The sequence below is a fragment of the Acomys russatus genome, chromosome 28 (assembly GCF_903995435.1).
Source record: "Acomys russatus chromosome 28, mAcoRus1.1, whole genome shotgun sequence".
NCBI lineage: Eukaryota > Metazoa > Chordata > Mammalia > Rodentia > Muridae > Acomys > Acomys russatus.
The window spans coordinates 30,298,671-30,320,767 of record NC_067164.1 but is presented as its reverse complement, the minus strand read 5'-3'; the positions used below and the strand labels follow the sequence as shown (position 1 = coordinate 30,320,767).

The 22,097-nt window shown below is 43.8% G+C and overlaps 1 protein-coding gene across 1 annotated transcript in view; it reads left to right on the top strand.

Annotated features, from left to right (window-relative positions):
- Tbk1 (TANK binding kinase 1) overlaps nucleotides 1-15,349 on the top strand; it is a 37,944-nt gene extending 22,595 nt beyond the window's left edge. The window contains exons 8-20 of the mRNA XM_051170396.1: nucleotides 1,493-1,672; nucleotides 3,480-3,676; nucleotides 5,300-5,358; nucleotides 5,688-5,779; nucleotides 7,739-7,840; nucleotides 9,391-9,469; nucleotides 12,135-12,256; nucleotides 12,347-12,423; nucleotides 13,476-13,515; nucleotides 14,007-14,108; nucleotides 14,224-14,320; nucleotides 14,968-15,074; nucleotides 15,253-15,349. Of these exons, the coding sequence (XP_051026353.1) occupies nucleotides 1,493-1,672; nucleotides 3,480-3,676; nucleotides 5,300-5,358; nucleotides 5,688-5,779; nucleotides 7,739-7,840; nucleotides 9,391-9,469; nucleotides 12,135-12,256; nucleotides 12,347-12,423; nucleotides 13,476-13,515; nucleotides 14,007-14,108; nucleotides 14,224-14,320; nucleotides 14,968-15,074; nucleotides 15,253-15,328 (1,330 nt within the window). The 3' untranslated portion in view covers nucleotides 15,329-15,349. The remainder of the gene's footprint in view (nucleotides 1-1,492; nucleotides 1,673-3,479; nucleotides 3,677-5,299; nucleotides 5,359-5,687; nucleotides 5,780-7,738; nucleotides 7,841-9,390; nucleotides 9,470-12,134; nucleotides 12,257-12,346; nucleotides 12,424-13,475; nucleotides 13,516-14,006; nucleotides 14,109-14,223; nucleotides 14,321-14,967; nucleotides 15,075-15,252) is intronic.
- Nucleotides 15,350-22,097: the final 6,748 nt, after the last annotated feature.

Sequence of the window (22,097 nt, the reverse complement as noted above, 5' to 3'; positions counted from 1 at the left end):
TGTAAATTGTCTCCCCGTAGACAAGGATTGTTTTAGTACCTGTCCCTTGCACATTTAAACGTTGGGTTACAAGAGAGAGAGCCCTAACCTAGCTGCTTTAAGTGAAAAGTATTAGAGGTCCCACCACTGGAGAGGTATTTTATTTGAACGTTTATTGAAAGGCTGAGTCAGCCAGGCATAGTGGTGCACGCCTTTAATCCCAGCACTCAGGACAAAGAGGCAGGTGGATCTCTGAGTTTGAGGCCAGCCTGGTCTACAGAAGTCCAGGACAGCCAGAGTTCTGTGTGACAGAGAAACCCTGTCTCAAAAAAACAAAACAAAACAAAAAAGAAAAAAAAAAGGCTGAGTCAGAGCAAGTAGGTCTGGAGCTTCAGATTTTTAAGTATGTGAACATTTTAGCCAGAGGTTTTACCTTGTTGAGTTATCACAAACTGGCCACTAGATTATCCTAGCAATTTTACTTCCCAAAGAAATACACTAAAGGGACTGTATATAAAATATATTTTGGAGTGCCATATTGCAAGGACATTAAAGGCCCCTTGCTGGAAGCTGAACAGCATCTGACTCTCATGAGCTCCTGGTTCTGGCCAACTGATCTCACCTGGGTAGTCCTTCATGTCCACGATGTGTTTGGGAAAGTGAGGGAACACACAGGAGTGAAACAAAGGCAGCAATGCTTAGCAGGTCAGATAACACACTGCAGCCCTTAGGTCATTGACAAGGGGTATCAGATAAAGGTAATCTGGCTTTCTGGAAAGTTGGCAAGTTTAATTTTTTAAAAATCTAAAAATATAAGTTAAGCATTAAAAGTCCTATGATGTTCATAATTTGAACATTGACATAATACCATAAACAGAAAATTCCATACATTATTTCATGTGCAACCAGAATGTTGACTCACTTTAAAAAACTGTAAAATCCTTCAAGCCATGTATATTATAGATATGTGAAAGGGATTTTGCATTTAGACCTGGATCTAATCCCCACAATAATCACATGGGTACAAATACCCCAAAATTCTTGGAAAACTCTAACGCTCAAACATTTCTGGTTCCACGTGTTTTAGATAGAGGATTTGCAGCCTATAAGAAAATAGCAATTTATCTTAATCTGTGCTCTATTGCTGTGAAGAGACACCATGACCAAGGCAACACTTTTATAAAAGAAAGCATTTTATTTGGACTGGCTTACAGTTTCAGAGGGTTAGTCCATTATCATTGTGGCAGGGAGCGTGGTGCTAGAAAAGTAACTAAAGGCAGAGAGAGAGAGAGAGAGAGAGAGAGAGAGAGAGAGAGAAGCACAAAGCAATGCCTTCTAAATTTTTGAGACTGTCCCCTGCGTGGTGACTAAGCATTCCAATATATGAGCCTGTGGGGCCCAGCCTTATTCAAACCACCACACATTTTCTTTGATTTGTTTTTTTCTTTGCAGATATTATGGCTTTACACTGTGACACTTTCTCTTCAAGTACCTTTTTTAAATACTGTTTCAGGGGTCTTCAGGCATTGCTTACCCCAGTCCTTGCAAACATCCTGGAAGCTGACCAGGAGAAGTGCTGGGGCTTTGACCAGTTCTTTGCAGAGACCAGTGATGTGCTTCACCGCATGGTGGTCCACGTGTTCTCGCTGCAGCAGATGACAGCACATAAGATTTACATTCACAGCTACAACACGTAAGTGCTCTGTGCTCTTCTCCTGCCTGTGACTGTGTAGCGTGATAAACATCTCCTCGACCCGAGAGCAAGCAGAAAAGATGTCGTGCCTTCAGCAGCAGCACCCATGTCTCCCTGGGAAAACTCAGTTTAAGTGTTAGTAAGATCCAAATCACTTATCAGAAATGAAAACAGTTAATTTTCTTAAATGCACAGGTAAGTTCTTTTGTACTTAACTTGCGAGTCTCACAGAGCTACTTCTATGACTTGTACTGATAAAACTGAGCTATTTTATTGAAGATACTGCCCTCTTTACAAACAAAAGCCTAATTCTTAAATTTAGTGGAGTTTTAAATTTAGTGGAGTTTTCTTACAGTTAGCAGGAAACATTTTATGGATACTGAAGAAATATTCAACATTTGTTTTGCATAAATCAATACATACCATGTGATTTTTTTTTTTTTTAGATCTTATATAGTAAGATTGCATGTAACTAAATATACACCTGCATGTAAAACTAAGGAAAGAGCTAGGTGGATTGCATCAAAGTAAATAGATATGGTGGTGACAGTTTGCTATGTTGCAGGGTGCTGCCATGTAAGATTCTGGGTGGAGGGTATAAGCATCTGCTGGTTATTTCTTACAACTACATGGGAATTCTGTCATGAATGAAGAAGCTGTGTGTGGTGATCCGGTTTATAATCCTAGTACTTGGGAGCTAGGGGCAGGAGGATCACCACAAGTTAAAAGAGTTCCAGGCCAGCCAGTGCTGTATAGTGAGACCTGGCCTCAAAAAACAACCAACCCCTCCCCCAAAAAATAACAAGTCAGATTCATTCTTTGGACCTCAGTCTGTGTGACAACACTGAGACAGCAGTTTTGCTATCTCAGAAAAGTCATGGAAAGGGGCCTACAGAGTTGGCTCAGGGGTTACGAGCACCAACGAAGACCCGGGTTTGATTTGCAGTACCTGCATGGTGGCTCACAGTTGTCTGTAACTCTCTGTTCCAAGAGATTTGATGCCCTCATCTGGCCTTTGCTGGTGTACCAGACATAAATGTAGGCAAAACATTCATACTTATACAAGAAAAAAAATTTTTTTAAGTTGTGGGGGTTTTTTTTTGTTTGTTTTTAATTTACGAAAAGGAAATGTAGCTAGCTCAGTAAAAGTGTCTGTTGAAGCGAGGCCCAGTGGCACACGCTTGTAATCCCAGCACTCAGGAGGCAGAGGCAGGCGGATGTAGGTGAGTTTGAGGTCGGCGTGCTCTATAAAACGAGTTCAGGAAAGCCAAGACTACACAGAGAAACCCTGTCTTGTCAAACCATAACAAAAACAAATGTTGTGCATGCTTAAGGCCCTGACTTCAACCCTAAACACCAAAACCTGAAAGGAAAAGAAATACAGTTTAGATAAAATATTTAGATATTAGATTTAGATATTGCTCTTTGCATGTTTAAGTCACCTAATCGTCAACATAAAGATAGATAGGGTCAGGTAATAAGGAATTCCTGTTTCCACACAGTATTAACAAGCAGTGTTTATCAGAACTGTCCATGTCTTAGGATCACTTACAAATGAGTGGTTGCACCGGGTGTGGTGTTGCACACCTTTAATCCCAGCACTTGGAAGGCAGAGGCAGGTGGATCTCTGTGAGTTTGGGGCCAGCCTGGTCTACAAAGTGAGTCCAGGACAGTCAAGGCTACACAGAGAAACCCTGTCTTGAAAAAAAAAAGCAAAACAAAACAAATGAGTGGTTGCTGCAACATTAAGTTTCACCTCTGGTTCTATCCACATCCTGTCGTCCTTTCTTAAACTTCTCTCACACAGTGCTGCTGTATTCCATGAGCTGGTTTATAAACAAACCAAAATTATTTCTTCAAATCAAGAACTTATCTACGAAGGACGACGCTTAGTCCTAGAGCTCGGAAGGCTAGCTCAGCACTTTCCTAGAACCACAGAGGAGAACCCCATCTTTGTCATAAGCCGGGAACCCTTAAACACCGTAGGACTGAAGTATGAAAAAAGTAAGTTGGAAACTTTTTTTTGTCATGTTTTAAATGGCCATTAAAAAATAAATGCACGCCTCCTGTATAGATGTAGCTGATGTGTGCCTGGTCACACGCGGATCCCTCAACAGTTGCACAGCTGGAGCAGGGCCTTCTGACTCTGGTGCCTCCCTGACTGGGCTGCCTTGTCTCACCTCAGTGGGCGAGGAGCTGCCTAGCCATGCAGACTTAATGTGCTAGGGCAGGTTGGTACCCATGGGGAGCCTCCCCCTTCTCTGAGGAGAAGGAATGAGAGGGAGGGATGTGTGAGGGAGGGATGTGTAAGGGAGGGATGTGTGAGGGAGGGATGTGTGAGGGGGAGTGCCAGGAGGAAAGGAGAGTGCTGCAGTCAGGGTGGAAAGCTAGGTTCATAAAGTCCACACTAAGCCTTTGGGGGGTTTTATTGTTGTTGTTTTGTTTTTTTTTTTCCTCAAGACAGGGTTTCTCTGTGTAGTCTAGGCTGTCCTTGATTCAGTTTGTAGACCAGCTGGCCTCAAACTTATAGTGATCCGCCTGCCTCTGCCTCCGTAAGTGCTGGGATTAAAAGCGTGCACCACCACACCCCTGTTCACAATAATCGTAATATAAAACTTTCTGTAAGTATTGAAATTCATAAAATAGTTTATAAAGATTACAAATTTTTAAAAGCCTCATAGTTTTCTTCAATAATTTGATTTGTGAGGTGATGGTTTGTCATGTTTTACTATAACTTCATTTAGTGTTTTGGTAACTCCCAAAATACTATTTCTATCATAAATTTCAGCAAATATTTGTTTTACTCAGTGTATATAGTAAATTCTGCCATTCTTTAGAATTTAAGAAAAAATTAGATCTATATCTTACAAATTATTTAAATTTTTGTCCTACTAGTGGGGAAAAAAAAGAGTTATCCAGGATTTTGCATCCATTTGAGACTTTTTTTTTTAAGATTTATTTATTTATTATGTATACAGCATTCTGCACCAGATTTTGTTATAGATGGTTGTGAGCCACCATGTGGTTGCTGGGAATTGAATTTATGACCTTTGGAAGAGCAGTCAGTGCTCTTAACCTCTGAGCCATCTCTCCAGCCCCCATTTGAGACTTTAATATTAAATTTAGATTGAAAGACAAGTATTGTGTTAAATATATTTAACAACAACAGAAAAATGAGGCTGGTGAGACGGCTCAGTGGGTAAAGTGCTAATCATGAGAGCCTGGTGCCCAAGGTCAGTCTCAGCCCGTGTGAGTGGAAGGGAGCCACGCCCTCATCTTGTTCTCTGGCTTCACACAGTGCCAGAGCGTGTGTGCATATAAATGAGCGGGCTGGCCTCCAAACTCTGGGGTCTGCCAGTCTCCACCCTGACAGTGCTGGGGCCACAGGCACAAACAGCCACCCCACTCCCAGCTTCATACATGGGCGCTGTGTCTGAATTTAGGCCCTCACAAGAGCTCATACCCACCAAGCCGTCTCCCAGCCTTCTTCTTTCTAAAGCTAGGGAAAGTACCTTAGAGAATTGCCTCTTGTATGTGTAATGCAGATGGTCTGCTTGCCATGTAAAGAGTAAATTCATTTGTCCAAACATCTTTGTTTCTGATTTTGTCTTTTACTTTATATTTCAGTTTCCCTACCTAAAGTACATCCACGTTATGATTTAGATGGTGATGCTAGCATGGCCAAGGTTAGTATTTTATTGAATTTTCAGTAGGTGAAGTAATAAATATATTGTGTCTCTATGTATGACTTAGGAAAATATTTATTTAAAGTATTACTCATTCTAAATAGTTTTATATTATTTTCTTTCTTGAACTCAATAAAAGGGAATATTCTCCATTGAAACATGTTTCTATATAATGTTAAGGATTGAAATGTTTATTGTAGTTATATCCGTTTAGCTTTTAGACATTGGTAATTTATTTACCTGATGAAAATATGGAAGCCTGAATACTTTTTGTAAATGTTTCTGTTACTTTGTCCACTATCAGCAGCAAATACTTTGTCTTTCACCAGGCAGTGACGGGGGTTGTGTGCTATGCCTGCAGAATTGCCAGCACCCTGCTGCTCTACCAAGAGCTGATGCGGAAGGGCGTCCGGTGGCTGATGTAAGTAATAGACTGCAGCCCGAGAAGCACGATGCACGAGCAGCAAGTGATCAGACCCACACTTTCCTAACAAAGCTGCAGGCACGGTGGCACAGGCTTATAATAATCCCACCACCGAGAAGGCGGAGGCAGCCAGGTCACTCAGCCTTGCTGGCCAGCCAGCCTACTTGGCAAGTCCCCGGTCTCAGAGAAAGACCCTTCTGAAAAAGAAAGGTGGGTGGTGCTTGAGGAAAGACACTGGTGGCTAACCCATGGCCTCCACCTCACCCCTTACCCCACGCCCCCACACACACACTCTTCACACAAAATGTGTATAATTTGGGTCATTTTTTTCTTTAACTTTTTGTGGCTTATGAAGGTCATCTTTCCATCTGGTCAGGCAAATGGATCTTCTTCAAGAACCGTGCTGTTGTTGACTGTCCTGCAGTCACACAGTGTGACCTTGATGCCAAAGGCCACTAGGGAATGCTTTCCTGGTCTCCTCTCACTGCAGTTCCTGGGGGCCTAATGCTTGTCACAGTCTGTGTATGCTTACACTCACACCGTTCATCTTTGCACAGACATGGGTGGACTTTGTACCATTCTGGTTCCTGGCTCTGGTTTTTTATCCTGTAGCTCCCCGTGTAGCCCAGGCTGGTCTTAAATTCCTGATCTTTCTGCCTCCACCTCCCAGGTGCTAGGACTGTAGGCCTTTTCCTACCTGGCTGGCTTTAGGGTTCTTTCCTGTGGCTACTGTCCACTTTCATGTGGTCACAGGCTATTGCAGAAAGCTTAGCACTAGGGGTGGCTTAGTGTGGAAGCTGGTTCTTGGTGGATGTCTAGAAGAAATTAAATGTGCCAAATACAAACAGCATCCATTTTTCCTGTCACTGGTCAGTGGTTCAATGCTTTTGATTTTTTGTTTGCTTGGTTTGCTCATTATAGTCTAAGTTTAATAAAAAACAATTTTTTTTTCTTGTGTCAGGTTTTCTTTTGGAGGATCTGTCCAGTTGTCAGACTTCACTGGCCACATGTGATATCCTCTCTGTCTTGTATTTATATAATTCTAAAAGTGATTCTTAGGTAATTAAAAATAAAAATTAAAAAAAAAAAAAAAAAAAAACAGATTTTAGGCCTTGATTGCTGATCACTATTGTTATCCAGAGGCCTTTTATTATGTATTCACCACGTCATCCTCTTTTGGAGATCACACATGTGACATAAGCAGCAAAATTAACTTAATGACTCAAATGTTACATGACTGTTTGTATAACTGTAGGTTGGTGTTTGATCCTTAATGTAACTTTAATGCCTTGGGTTTCTAAACTTTAACCTAATTAATGCTGATAGTCTGTGAAGTATAAATGCCCCAGCTATATAAAAGGCACACAAATTTTTGTTTTGTTTTGTTTTTCAAGGCAGGGTTTCTCTGTGTAGCCCTGGCTGTCCTAGACTCACTTTGTAGACCAGGCTGGCCTCAAATTTATAGAGATCTGCCTGCCTCTGCCTCCAAGTGCTTGGATTAAAGACATGCGCCACCACACCTGGCTCGTACAATTGAGCCCACCACGAGAAGATAAAAGCATGGCACAGAAATGCTTTTATTAGTACCCTAAAGAATGCCTAAAAATTTTGGCATTTAAAATTTACAAAATGGCTGGGTGGTGGTGGTGTATGCCATTAATTCCAGCACAAAAACCAAAATAAATAAATAATAAATAAAATTTACAAAATGTGAGCTGGGCATGGTGGCACAAGCCTGTAATTCCAGCACTCTGGAGGCAGAGGCAGGTGGCTCTCTGTGAGTTCGAGGTCAGCCTGGTCTACAAAGTGAGTGAATTTAGGACAGCCAAGACTACACAGAACTCCTGTCTCAAAAAAATATATATATAATGAAATGTGTTTTAAGTAGACTTCCATAGTAATTAGTGCTAGTCCAAAAATAGTACTTAAACTAAGGGAAGTAACATTATTTTTCAGTGAATTAGTTAAAGATGATTACAATGAAACTGTTCACAAGAAGACAGAAGTTGTGATCACATTGGATTTCTGCATCAGAAACATTGAGAAGACTGTGAAAGTGTGAGTAGATGCATCCTGGCAGGAGCTGTGGGAATGTGCCGCAGAGTGTCTGTTTTAATTATCTTTAACACAGTGGGGCACAGCGCGCAGGGCTTGTTGACAGCGTGGCCGGGCTCAGTGGATACTTTTCCCAACAAAAGAGCACGGTTCCTCCTATAGAATTAACGCCATCATTTTGGTGGCATTGTCCCCCACTTTTCCCGACTGAAAAGGCAGTGGAGTAGGGCCAAGGCCACCCCTTACCTCTCTTGGGAGACAGAGGTGGACCAGAAATAGCAGCAGCTTCTGGAGCAGCCTCTTGAGGGTGTTTTTGGATTTTAGGAACAACGACTTTTGGAGCCAGTGAGATGGCTGAGTGGGTCAAGGTGCCGACTGCACAAGCGTGATGACCAGAGTGCTGGCTCCAAAACCCACAAAAGGCTGAGGGGAGAGCCTGGCGCAGTCTGCTCTGACCTCCGCATGCGCACTGTAGCGTGTGCAGCCCTGCCCCATGCATGCACTCACATTAATAGGTTAAAAAAAAGTCACAGAATTTTAGCAATGACTTTTAATTTATTCTTACTATTCTATGAATGTATTTTGTTGCAGCCGGGCGGTGGTAGCGCACGCCTTTAATCCCAGCACTTGGGAGGCAGAGGCAGGCGGATCTCTGAGTTTGAGGCCAGCCTGGCCTACAAAGCGAGTCCAGGACAGCCAGGGCTGTTCCACAGAGGAACCCTGTCTCAAAAAAAAAAAAAAGTGTTTTGTTTCAATGATAACTTAAATGGCCTTTTACATTATACGATTTGTACAGCAGGGAAATATAATAAATTCAGTTAATATGTATACATTTATGATATACATATATAATTCTGAAAGATGTTATTTTCTTTTTTATTTGTTTTTGTTTTTTGAGACAGGGTTTCTCTGAACTCTCTTTGTAGACCAAGCTGGCCTCAAACTCACAGCGATCTGCCTTCCTCTGCCTGCCGAGTACTGGGATTAAAGGCATGCGCCACCACGCCCCACTGTTATTTTCACCATTATCCTGACATTACATGATTCAAAATTAACTTGCCTTCTCTATTGGATCCTAATCTATACATTCATAATGGACGTACAAATGTCCTGATCCTCAGCGCACACATTCCCAGACTCCAGTCCCAAAGCACACTACCTAAGCACTGCTGTTCCGGGACAGTTCTTCCCATGAGGAGATCACTGCTAAGTAACTGAAGAGGGGGGAGCATATGCAGCGTGGATCCGCAGGAAAACGGGCAGGGCCTGTCCTAGCCTGGAAGGAGTAAATGGCATCTGAGTCCACAGAACTGCTCAGAATGGCATGAAGCTGAAAACAGGAAACACTTGTCCACCATTGACCACCAGCCCGAAATAAAAACCACAGATAGAGAAGCAGCAGCTATTCAGGAAGGCAGCAAAGATTTCTTAGGATCTGTTGGCATATAGATCTTGATTAAAATTTTTACTAAGTGAATATGATAATAAACTTCTAAAAACCTGTATTTGTTGCACCCATTCATTTGTTTCCTGTGATGTATTTTTTCATACAGATATGAAAAGTTGATGAAAATCAACCTAGAAGCAGCAGAGTTGGGTGAAATTTCAGACATACATACCAAACTGTTGAGAGTAAGTACTGGGCAGCCATGATAGCTACGGGCCACGGTCTGTCCCTCTGTCCTCTGCTGCTGAGAGCTAACATATGCCTCCTGAGAGCAGCGGTACCTCTAAAGCTCTGTGGAGAAGAGCCACCTTTCCCCAAATCTTATTCTGCACGTTGCAGCTCTTTGCACTGTTTTCAACACAGCACATGTATCTTGTCTCTCCTATCTCCCTCCCACCCCACATTTTCTGCAATTTTGGTTTGCTTTGTTTTTAGTCCTTACTGCCTGTGATAATAAAGGAAATTTATAATGTGGTTCTTTAGGATGCACTCAAATGTAGGTGCTTTCACTTGCTAGAAATAACTGCAACTCCAGAAATGCCCGATCTCTTAAAAAAGAGAAAGGCTTGGAACTCTCAGGCAGTGAGTCATTTCTATACCTAAAAAAGGCAGTAAGGACACAAAATCGGAGATGACTGTGAGAGCTGCTTGCTACTCCCTGGCTGCCCCTGTGTACCCAGAGGCTCCTGGTGGCTACATAAACGCCTTTAAAAAGACTTACATTATTGCTGTGTGTGTGTGTGTGTGTGTGTGTGTGTGTGTGTGTGTGTGTGTGTGTGTGTGTGTGCAGGTGTCCATGTGCCTTGAACCCCTCTGGAGCTGGAGTTACAGGCAGCTATGAGCCACCTAATGTGGGTGCTGGGAACTGAACTCTAGTCCTCTAGGTGCTCTCTAACCATTGAGCCATCTCCCCAGCCATCATCAGGCCTTTATTAGCTCTTTGTATCCTTGGTTTCTCTCTCTCAAAATGGCAGCCTTTCTTTCTAAATCTCATGGGTTGTCGTGCAGTTAAATAAAGGCAGAATACTGTGTGCCTGTAAGCCTGTGGCATTTAAGGGATTCATAAGATAGATGTTAAATTAGAGTGTAGAAGAGGGCCCACTAGACAGCTCAGTGGATAAAGACACTTGTTGCTGAGCCTAATGCCCTGAGCGGTCCCCACAATCCTCCTGAGAGAGGAAGAACACAAGTCCATGAACTAACTGTCTGACTACCACACACACATACATAGAAAGAAAGAGAAGAAAGATGCATCATTCTCAAGCTGTTTTTTAATCTACTCTTTCCTCTCTTTCATAAATCATTTTTGCTCAGTTGTTTACAAGTATTGAATTATTACTCCTTTTTATGGAGCATTTTTGTGAATATTATCTGGAGTTATTTGTTGATAATCTAGTAATTTCTTGCATTCCTATAATATTTTAAATATTATCCATGCTAATTTGGTTAAATAAAATATTTTATATAAAAATTTTTTAAAAAGAAAATGTAATTTAAAAGAGAATTTTAATTAAGGGAATTTGAAGCTGGGGATTGAATAGCTTGGTTGGTAGGACCTGAGTTGAGTCCCCCAGAGCCAGTATGGTTTGGTGCACACTTGTAATCCCAGGGCTAGAGAGGGAGCCCCTAGGGTTTACTGCCAACTACTTAGCCCATTTGGTGAGTTCTGATCATAGGGGGCCCACAGGTTGACGAAATTGCACATCAGTTACATATATGTAGGAGGTCTAGGTCCAGCCATGCATGTTCTTTGGTTGGTGGTTCAGTCTCTGTGAGCCCCATGGGCCCAGGTTATTTGACTCTGTAGGTCTTCTTGCGGTGTCCTTGACCCCTCTGGCTCCCTCCATCCTTCCTCTTACTCTCCACAGAACTCCCAAGCTCAGCCTATTGTTTGGCTGTGGGTCTCTGTATCTGTTTCCATCAGCTGCTGGATGATGCCTCTCAGGAGACAGTTATGCTAGGCTCCTGTCTGCAAGCATAACAGAGGACCATAAACAGTGTCAGGGGTTGGCGCTCTCCCATGGGGTGGGCGCTCTCCCATGGGGTGGGCATATGGATCCCTTTCCCCTAGCTGGGCTGCCTTGTCAGGCCTCAGTGGGAGAGGATGTGCTTAGTCCTGCTGTGACTTGATGTGCCAAGATGGGTTGGTACCCATGGGGGCCTTTCCTTCCCTGAGGAGAAGGGAATGAGGGAGTGATAGACAGTGATGGTGGGACTGAAGGAGAGGAGGGGTGGGGCTGTGGTCAGGCTGTAGAGTGATTAAATGAATTAATGACCAGACTGCTGAGGGCACCAGAGGAGTGACACCCAAGGTTGTCCTCTGGCCTCCTCATGCTGCACACAAATGCAGGGAACTTAATAACAGCTCAACTCTCTCCATACATTGGGTTGCTCTTTAGTTCTTCTCCGTAGCTTTAGCTCCAGAGCAGTGGTTTTCCAAAGGATGAGTCATATGCTGTGAAGTTTAGTGCCTTGCAGTCAGCAGTATTTTTAAGTAAGATAGAAAATGTCAGAATGCATCATAGGTTAGAAGTCACTGTTCTGTGAACCTTTAGCCTTATTTACTTACACACTTTAAGTGACATTTAAAACTTTAGGGGGGAAATTTAGTAGATAAAATTATTTAAAAGTCAGAAACAAGGGCAGGAGATATAGTTCATTATTTCTAATTTTAAAGTAGCACATCACCACCCCCACCTCCAAAAGAACGTACTTAAAAGGTTTTTGTGAGTGTCCTCCAGCACTGCCCCACAGGAAAACCTAGAAATCGATGATGAGGCTGACAGAGACTGTTAGACTGAGCCTCCAGATGGTCGTGGGCATTCTAACCTAACCCGTTCTTCTGTTTAGCTTTCCAGTTCTCAGGGAACAATAGAAAGCAGTCTTCAGGACATCGAGAGCAGGCTATCGACAGGGGGATCGCTGGCTGACACCTGGGCACACCAGGAAGGCACCCACCCAAGAGACAGGAAGTAGGTACAGCCTCGTGGGCTAGCACTGCTCCTACTAACTGTTGTTGCACAAATTCCAATAATTTACTTGGGTTTTTCTTCCTTAAATAGTGTAGAAAAACTACAAGTCCTGTTAAACTGCATCACAGAGATTTACTATCAATTCAAAAAAGACAAAGCAGAACGCAGTGAGTAACATTTGCTGTTTGCTCTCCTAGTGTGGAGTTTAGTCCCTGTGCTGTGCTCGGCTGTGGAAGCCGTGTCAGAAGCGCTTGAATGTACGAAAAGTTGTTGTCAAACCAACCTTCTGCGTGTCTTACACCAAAGTTACGAGCCCTAGACCTTCTGAGGCTAGGCAGGCAGCATTCAGAGACGGCTGCCTGAAGTCAGCAGCATATCTGAGCTGGGGCTCCTGTCACCCCTGTTTTGCCTAGGCCACACACAGCCTTTTTTTCTTTTTCTCTTTCCTTCTTTCCTTTTTCTTTCTTTCTCTCTTTCTTTCTTTCTTTCTTTTTTTTTTTTTTTTTTTGATTTTAGGGACAAGATTTCTCTGGGTAGCCCCAGATGTCATAGAACTTGCTCTGTAGACCAGGCTAACTTCAAATTCACAGAGATCACCTGCCTCTGCCTCCTGAGTGCTTTTTTTTTTTTTTTTTTTTTTTTTAAAGAAAAGCTAGAGATAAAAACTTGGGAGGTGGTGGTGCATGCCTTTAATCCCAGCACTTGGGAGGCAGAGGAAGGCAGATCGCTGTGAGTTTGAGGCCAGTCTGGTCTACAAAGTGAGTCCAGGACAGCCAAGGCTACACAGAGAAACCCTGTCTCAAAAAACAAAAAACAAAACAAAACAAACAAACAAAAAGGAATATCCTGACTTTGCCGGGCAGTGGTGGCACATGCCTTTAATCCCAGTACTCAGGAGGCAGAGGCAGATCGCTGTGAGTTCGAGGTCAACCTGGTCTACAAAGTGAGTCCAGGATAGCCAGGGCTACACAGAGAAACCCTGTCTCAAAAAAAAAAAAAAAAATCCTGACTTAAGTGTTAAGAGTTAATTTTTATTTTAAATCATAACTTTATGCTGATCAAATTAAAGCATCAATGGGGTGTAAGTAGCCAGTGGACCCCAAACCTGCTATACCCATTTCAAATTCTTAGCCTTTCTGAAGCTTTAATCTCAAAAGAAAAATATCACATATGATGTTCAGCTCTCCATTAACAGAAGTATGTTCTTTCCCATTTCCAGGGCTAGCTTATAATGAAGAACAGATCCACAAATTTGATAAGTAAGTGTCCAGGTTCAGTTAAGATTGATTCTTTTTGCTGCTGCTTTTTGACATTTTGACTTTTCTTAAAGTTGAGATTAATTGCAATAACTGTACTTTTAGTCTTGCCTCTCGGAGGTTTTCACTGTTGGGGTCCGCTCTTCTGGTCTCTGGTCAAGAGAGTACTAGGACGGGAGAAAGGCCTTGTTCTGCCCCCCTCAGTGGTCGGCCTCAGTGCTGTGCTGAGGAAACAGCACAACCGTCTTAGCTAACTCTAGCTAATAGGTATTTGGGGCGGAGAGGTGGCTCAGTGGTTAAGAGTGCCTACTGTTCTTCCAGAGGACCAGTTCAGGGCCCAACACCCACGTCAGGTGGCTCACACCACCTGTAGCTCCAGCTCAGGTTTCTAATTAATTATAAAACCGATGATTTTTGTGTATCTGAAATGTTTTTTAATTGGAGATAGAAATAGTGCGGTCACATTAAAGCCTCTGGTTATTTCTAATTTGTAGACAAAAACTGTATTACCATGCAACAAAAGCAATGACCCACTTTACAGAGGAATGCGTTAGGAAGTACGACGCCTTTCTGGATAAGTCAGAGGAGTGGATGAGGTGAGTGGATTCGTGTGGGGGACGGGTGGGATGTCTATGCAGGGTAGCGTAAGCAGTGAACTTTGGTGACAGTTTCCAGGGTGCCACCTACTGATAAACTCTCCCTGGTTTTCAGGAAAATGCTTCATCTCAGGAAACAGCTGCTGTCACTTACAAACCAGTGTCTTGATATCGAAGAGGAAGTGTCCAAGTATCAGGACTACACTAACAAGGTACGCCCTCTAGTGCTATAGGAAAAAGCTTTCCACCTCGAGGGGACTGCGACAGGACGGTTCCAATGGTTATGTGTGTGCAGCATGGGCCAGGGAACAGCTCCTCCCTGCGGGCTCCAAGAAGGAGCTGGGGCGGCAGGCTTCGCAGCAGGTGCCTTTATTGCCGCAACAGTGGCCCGTCACCCATTTGTTGTTCTTGTTGTTTTTGTTTTTCAAGACAGGATCTCTCTGTGTTATTGTAGCTGTCCTGGACTCTCTTTGTAGACCAGGCTGACCTCAAACTCACAGCAATCTGCCTACCTCTGCCTCCCGAGTGCTGGGATTAAAGGCATGTGGTACAACAAAGGCCCATTTTTTGTTTTTTAAATGTTGGACAATTAAAAACACCTGATAACTTATCGTTTATTGTTTGTAAGGAAAACTGTTTTAAAGAGTTTTGACTTCAGCACTTTCCGCTGACAGTTTTGAAACAGGAATTGAAAGCTGGGCCAGGGCTGTACGTCCTTGGTCAGGCAGGCACTTGCCTAGAGAACACATGTCCCCTGCAGAGTGGGTGCCAGGAGTCAGCTGGCCTTCCTGAAGCTGTAAGTTGACCCTTGATTGGTAGTGTGCACCTCATCCAGTGACACCTTTGCTTTATGTTGTAGTTGCAAGAAACTCTGCCTCAGAAAATGCTTGCAGCCTCCAGCGGACTCAAGCATGCCATGGCCCCGGTCTACCCTAGTTCTAACACCTTAGTGGAGATGACTCTTGGGTAAGTGGTGTCCTGGGATTAGAACGGTGCCACCTGCTCTCATCAGTCTGAAACCTTGTTCTTACATTTTCAAAATGTTTGTTGTCTTCTGTGATTGGTATTATTTCATGGCTACTTAGATTATAAAACTAAAACAATGTAAATATGGTTTATGTCTGCCTTTGCTTTATATATCTAGTATGAAGAAGTTAAAGGAAGAAATGGAAGGCGTGGTTAAGGAGCTGGCTGAGAACAACCATATTTTAGAGCGGTGAGTGGTGCGGCCCGGCTGAAGCGCGCGCTGGCTCTGCCGGCTCTGCAGGAGGCTCTGTCGCTCTTCAGAAAGTGCAGTAGTGAAAGGGAGGAGAGTCCCAGCCCTCTCTCCGAGTACTGGGGAACTTGGGATGCTCTTGGGCATTGATTTTGTTGTTTTGTTTTCTTTTGCTTTTGACAGGGTCTTTGTAGCTCTGGCTACTCCTCACTATGTAGACCAGGCTGGCTTTGAACTCAGAGATACCTGCTTGCCTCAGCCTCCCACTGCGCCTGGATTGATGTTTGTATTTAATAGAATAGCGTGCTTACTTGACTCTGTGTGAGGACCTATCTTCTCCACATGAGTTTTCCGACTGGGGGTTCAGAGTTGCTCACAAGACTCCAGCGGTCTGACTGGCGCTGGGCGGCGGGCCGACCCACCCTCTGCACACTTCCCTTTGTGTACTGAAGAGGAAAGCGACATGGCATCCTAAGGAATGAGCCTGTTTGTCCTAACAGCGCAGCACAGTCCAGGCACACTGATGTGACCCCTGTAAGCTGAGGAATGGTTGTCTCCCAGGGCTAAACTCAGAGCAGGAACCTGCATTTTCAGTAAAACCTGTGTTACTCAGGGTGCAACAGTCTCAGAGAGGACAGTGCTCCTGGCCGGTGACATGATGCTGGTGCCCGGCAGAAGCGGCCTCCAGTGGGTCTGTCATGCAGTGCCAGCTGCTAGAAGCGCCTCAGCTTTGCTTTGGTTTTGAAGTAAATTTTGGTTGCTGTGTACTCAGAAGCCTTTTTGCTGTGCTACTTTTTGTAGCCCCTTCTCCACCCTCCCCCATCCCATATTCAGTTACATGAGAAAAATGCTTGGAACCAGAAGTGTTTGAGACACCAGGATTTGTCCAGATAATGAGATGTGAAGATGAGGCCCAAACACAGGCCCGGCACTTACCTCTGTCTCATACACGCCTTACACATGAGCTGAAATACTTTCATATAGTGTCTCAGTGTGCCTGCATTGTACGTGCAGCTTGCCCATGAGGGCTGCTGCAGAATTTTCATCTTATGGCCACTTGTCACTACTCGGAGGTTGCAAATTCGGAATGTTCAACCCACAGTGAACAGTGGGACTAGTGAGAATATTGGCCCACCTGCCCTGTGTGGCCATGGATGACCCCTTCTACTCTAGGAGTTCTTGTATCTGAAGTCATCCTTCCTGACTAAGTTCCCTCTAATAGCCTCATGCTGTTCCAGGGATGGCACTTCCTCCCTCTTGGAACATGGATGTTTCGTGGCTTGCCTCTTCACTCCCCCTCGACTACTTTGGTTGTCCCCTCATCCAGACTTCCTTTCTCCTGGGGGACGCTGGGATGGTAACCTGCTAACATGGCTCTGCAGTCACACACAGTCCTGGTATTTACAGCTAAAATAATCTGAAATACTGACATAATTATGTCCCTCCCTTGCTTAAAATTTTCTAGCCAGGTCTGGTGGCATGTCTTTAATCTCAGTTCTCAGAGGACAAAGTTGAGGATCTCTGTGCGTTCAAGGACAGCCTGGTCTATATAGCAACTTCCATGACAACCAGGGCTGTATAGAAAAACCCTGTCTCCAAAAAAGAAAGGAAGGAAGGCAGGAAAGGGAAGGGAAAGGGAAGGAAAGTAACCCAGCCATGGGTGATGCACACCTTTAATCCCAGCACTCGAACTGTGAGTTCAAGTGGAGGCCAGCCTGGTCTACAGAGTGAGTCCAGGACAGCTAAGGCTATACAGAGAAACCCTGTCTTGAAAAAAAAAAGAAAAGAAAAGAAAAAAGAAAGAGAGAGAAAAAGTAGTCTAGGGAGCTAGAGAGATGGCTCAGAGGTTAAGAGCACTGACTGTTCTTCCAGAGGTCCTGAGTTCAATTCCCAATAACCACATGATGGCTCACAACCATTTATAACAAGATCTGATGCCCTCTTCTGGCTTGCAGGTGAACTGCAGGGCTTAATCTAAAAAAGAGAAAAAGAAAGTAATCTGTATCGAGGGAGCTGGGGCACACCCGCATTGCTGTCTTCCACTCCCCAGCTGACTTCTGCTCACTGAGGTGCCCTCCTCCTGTCCTTGCAGCATGCCGCCCTGAGCTCTGTACTCGGCCTCACTGAAACAAACAAAACGGAGAAGCTCTGCTTCTTACAACGTCTTTAATTACACCACTTCCTTCCCATTTTCTCTTAAAAAATGCTCCCATGTCAGGGAGATGGCCCCTGCCACGAGCCTGACAACCCACGTGGTAGAAACAGGTGCGCGCCTGTACCCTCAGCAGAAGCAGGGAATCGCTGTGAGTTCAAGGCCAGCCTGGTCTACAAAGGGAGTCCAGGACAGCCAGGGCTATACAGCAAAACCCTGTCTTGAAAAAAAGAATAAATAAAGGCGTGCTCCACACGAACACCATGGTGCCTGTGAGTACCCTGCATACCCTGTAAATAAATATTTAAAATACATTTTCTTGAACATTCTGGGGTTTGGTGTTTTTTTTGTTTTTTTTTTTTTTTTTTTTTTTATATGTATGAGTGTTTTGTCTATGTAGCATCTGCATGCAGTGCCTCAGAGGCCAGAAAAAGCACTGGATTCCTTGGAACTGGAGGTGGGTCCTCTGCAAGAGTAGCCAGGGCTTTTTTTAAGTGTAGCCTTGGCTGTCCTGGACTCACTTTGTAGACCAGGCTGGCTTCAAACTCACAGAGATCCACCTGCCTCTGCCTCCTGAGCACTGGGATTAAAGGCTTGTGCCGCCATGCCTGGCTTCAGCCAGTGCTTTTTAACTGCTGAGCCATATCTCTAGCCCCAAGAAATGGTTTTGTTTTTGTTTTTAAGCTTTCCCAAGCCAGTGAACTGTATTCTTTCATATAGTGATGCCACTTTTCAGTAAGAAATAGAGCAAATCGGCCTGGGGAGGTGGTTCAGATTAAGAGCATTGGCTGTTCTTCCAAAGGTCCTCAGTTCAATTCCCAGCAACCACATGGTGGCTCACAACCATCTATAATGAGATTTGGTGCCCTCTTCTGGCCTGCAGGCATATAGGCAGACTGAACACTGTATACATAATAAATAAATCTTTAAAAAAAAAAAAGAAAGAAATACAGTGAATCACAGTTGTTTAAATTCTTTAAAAATAAATATTCCTGGGCCAGCAAGATGGTGCAGCAGGTAAAAGCTCTTGCTGCGCAAGCCTGGTGACCTGACTTCAGTCCCCAAACCCATGTTAAAGGTACAAGGAGAGAACTGACGCACAAAGTTGTCCTCTGACCTCTAGCTATGTGCCTAATATAGTAATAATAATGGTGACAATAATTAATAATAGTGATAATTGGCATGGTGATGACACTGATAATAAACCATTCCTCTAAAATCTATTTTGTAATTTTTCCTTAGTGTTGGGACGTCAGGAACTGGGGTACAGGCTCGCTGATGGAGCTCTTTCCCAGCATACATGGGGGAAATCCTGGAGAGGAAATGAGTAGATCCTATAAGATTATTTTTCTTTTCTTTTTGTGTATTTTAGGTTTGGGTCTTTAACAATGGATGGCGGCCTCCGAAATGTGGACTGTCTTTAGCTTCCTACGGACTCTGGCAAGTTCTAGTTTGCACAAGAAGATAATGTTGGTGCACGAAATGAACGCATTTGTGAAAGGCATTCTTAAAGGTGTTCTTATTTCTACAATTCAGTATTTGATGAGGTCGTGTAAATATGTACAATTTGTAAATACATAAAATACATATATATATAAATTTTTGGCTGCTGCAAGTACACAAGGCAGATTGACCTCAGTGAGCTGTAGAAGAAAGCCATGACCAGCCGATGATTTGGGGTGCTCTCCCCAATTCTTCACATGAGGCTGGAGAAATCATTTGCTTGGTGCCTAAGGAAAATATTTTTTAAGTTGGCAAGGACTGATAGTTGATGCATTTGTGAATGACGGAGTGACAGGGGCTTTTTGTGATGGGAACAGAACCACGGCACCGTTTTCCTATGGTCAGTTCCCTTTGACTAGGATGAAGTGGCATTATTTCATTTTATGAGGTGCCCAAATCTCAGTTTTCTTCATATGTTTAATTTCAGGTGACTTATTGAGCAAGAACTTTAAAGTGAATTCATTGTTTAAATTGTCCATTTTTATTTTGGTCATAATGTGTAATTGTCATTCAGATCCTAGTATCATTTCAATTGTTTTAAGATGTATATTTCTGTACCTTAATTCTGTTAACTATTTCATGAAATTTTCTGCTTACTATTTCATGAAAAAATAAATTTCTCGATTTTAATGTAAAAAGCTTGTATGCTTTTGTATCTCTGGTTAGAGAAACAAAATGGGTGTTACTATTTGTTTAGTTCAGGGAACTGACTGCCCCACCACTGAGCCACATGTCACCAGTGAGCCACATGTCACCACTGAGTCACATGTCACCGCTGAGCCACATGTCACCACTGAGCCACATGTCACCACTGAGCCACACCTCACCACTGAGTCACATGTCACAATTGGCCACATCTCACCACTCTTACTTCCATAGGGTGTGGCACTGAAAACTCCTGACAGATCGTCAATAGAGTCAAATGCTCATGCATCTCAGTTTAGGACAGCCACTGTCTGTTGCAGTGCTCAGTTGTCTTTTGGGGTTCATAAGTCCTAACTGTCCTTCAACAATCTAACAAATTGGCCACATGTCACCACTGAGCCATGTCTCACCACTGAGCCACATCTTCAGTCCGCAAGTTACCATGAAGGGCCAGGGTGTGGTGACATGAAGTTGTCCTCACAGTATTGGGTGTGAAGGCGATGCCGTCATTATGAGCACAGTAAGAAGGCCACCAGATGGGACCTGATAGGCCGTGACCTGACAGCGGGGACACAGACCTAGGGGACTGTGAAGATACAAGCGAGGGGACAACAATTTAGATGTAATCTGAATAAATTACTAAGATAAAAATTAAAAAAAAAGAAATGTCAGAGACAATGAGTTAACATAGTGAGCAGTTTACAGTAGACCCTTAATGTGTTCCTTGACCTTGGGTTTGCCTTGGAGATGAGGCGGGGAGGGCTTCAGTGTTTCTCAATCTCACCTCAGCATGGCCTTCATAGTGATTAGCAGAGACCACTGAACATGCTATCAGCCCCTGGATGCACTGAACTGAACCCCATTCTACCAAAGTTTCTCATTGTCTGGTAATGTTTTATATTCATTACTGTGGATGATGAAATCAGTTTGTTTGTTTGTTTGTTTGTTTTTCAAGACAGAGTTTCTCTGTGTAGCCTTGGCTGTCCTGGACTCACTTTGTAGACCAGGCTGGGCTCCGACTCACAGAGAGGAAATCTTTTTTTTTTTTTTTAAGGTCTTTTTCTTTCTTTCTTTTTTTTTTTTTTTTAAAGATTTATTATTTATACAGTGTTCTGTCTGCATGTACACTTGCAGGCCAGAAGGGGCCACCAGATCTCATTATAGATGGTCGTGAGCCACCATGTGGTTGCTGGCAATTGAACTCAGGACCTTTGGAAGAGCAGATGGCGGTCGTAACCTCTGAGCTATCTCTCCAGCACATGGAATCTTTTTTTTTTTTTTTTACATTTTACATTTGTTCAATTGTTTAAAAAAAAAAAACAAACAACTGTATTGGGGCTAGAGAGATGGCTCAGTAGTTAAGAGCTGTTACTGCCCAAGGTTTATAAATAAACATTGGCTGGCATGCCGCTCACTCTCAGGCGCCTTCCCCATTCCCTCCGCATGACAGTCTGATACTCCATTTATTGGGGGCGGGGGGTCGTTGGAAACAGCCACTGGATGCCTGGTGGTCAGGCAGCAATGGTAGAACTGCCTTTGCATCCCCTGGGGCCTGCTCCATCACCACCACTGGCTCCGTCCTTACTGCTCATGAAGCACCCGCCTGGGCCTGTGTCTCAGAGCAGCTAGACAAAGGACTGTCATCACTGGCTTGTGGCGCTTCAGAGTCTCCACTGCTTTCCCATACCAGCAATCTCACTCTAAAAGAGCTAAACTGTAACACAGGTGGAGAATAATTCCCACCTCCCCCAGTGAGACAGGGAGCTTGGCCTAGTGTCCAGGCCTCAGACCTCACCTTGAGCACCGCCCCTGAGTGAGAAACAGGACCTTGGGACCTTTGATTTCAAGGTCTGTCTATTCTTGTCCGGAAGCAACCAGTGCCTAGACCAGCCCACCCACCGGATGCTGAGGGACAGGTTCTAAGGATGATAGAAATTCTTTCAGGGTTAACTGAGAGGCTCTGAGGACTGACTGAAGGGGCCATGAGAAATAATGGGGTTTGTCAGCATCTTGAGGCAGCGGGTGTACAAGTACTTATGTCAAAACCTCTCAATTCAAATTCTGTATTTTATACTTTGCGAACTATACCTTGGGGGCAGGGGGCATGAATCTAGGTCATGGGGTGGCATTGTGGTTAAAAGTACTGGGCTCCTAGAACCAAGCTGCCTTGATCCATAATCCTGCCCCCCACCTCCTGTGTCGCTCACATCACTGGCCTTGTAGGCCTCACTGGGAAGATTGAGTTGAAAGGACTGATGCATTTGTGTATCAGAGCCTCCCACACAGCAGTATTCAATAGATGTGGGGAGGTAGCTCGGTTTAAATCCGTTAAAGAAAAAGAGACAGCTTCCGAGTTGGGAACCTTGATATAAATTAAATAGACTTTGGTGTTTGGCTCCCCAGAGTCCTGTTACTATTTCTGCTAGGTACAAAGGCCTGAGGTCATAACTGAAAATAAAAAGGAACGGAAAAC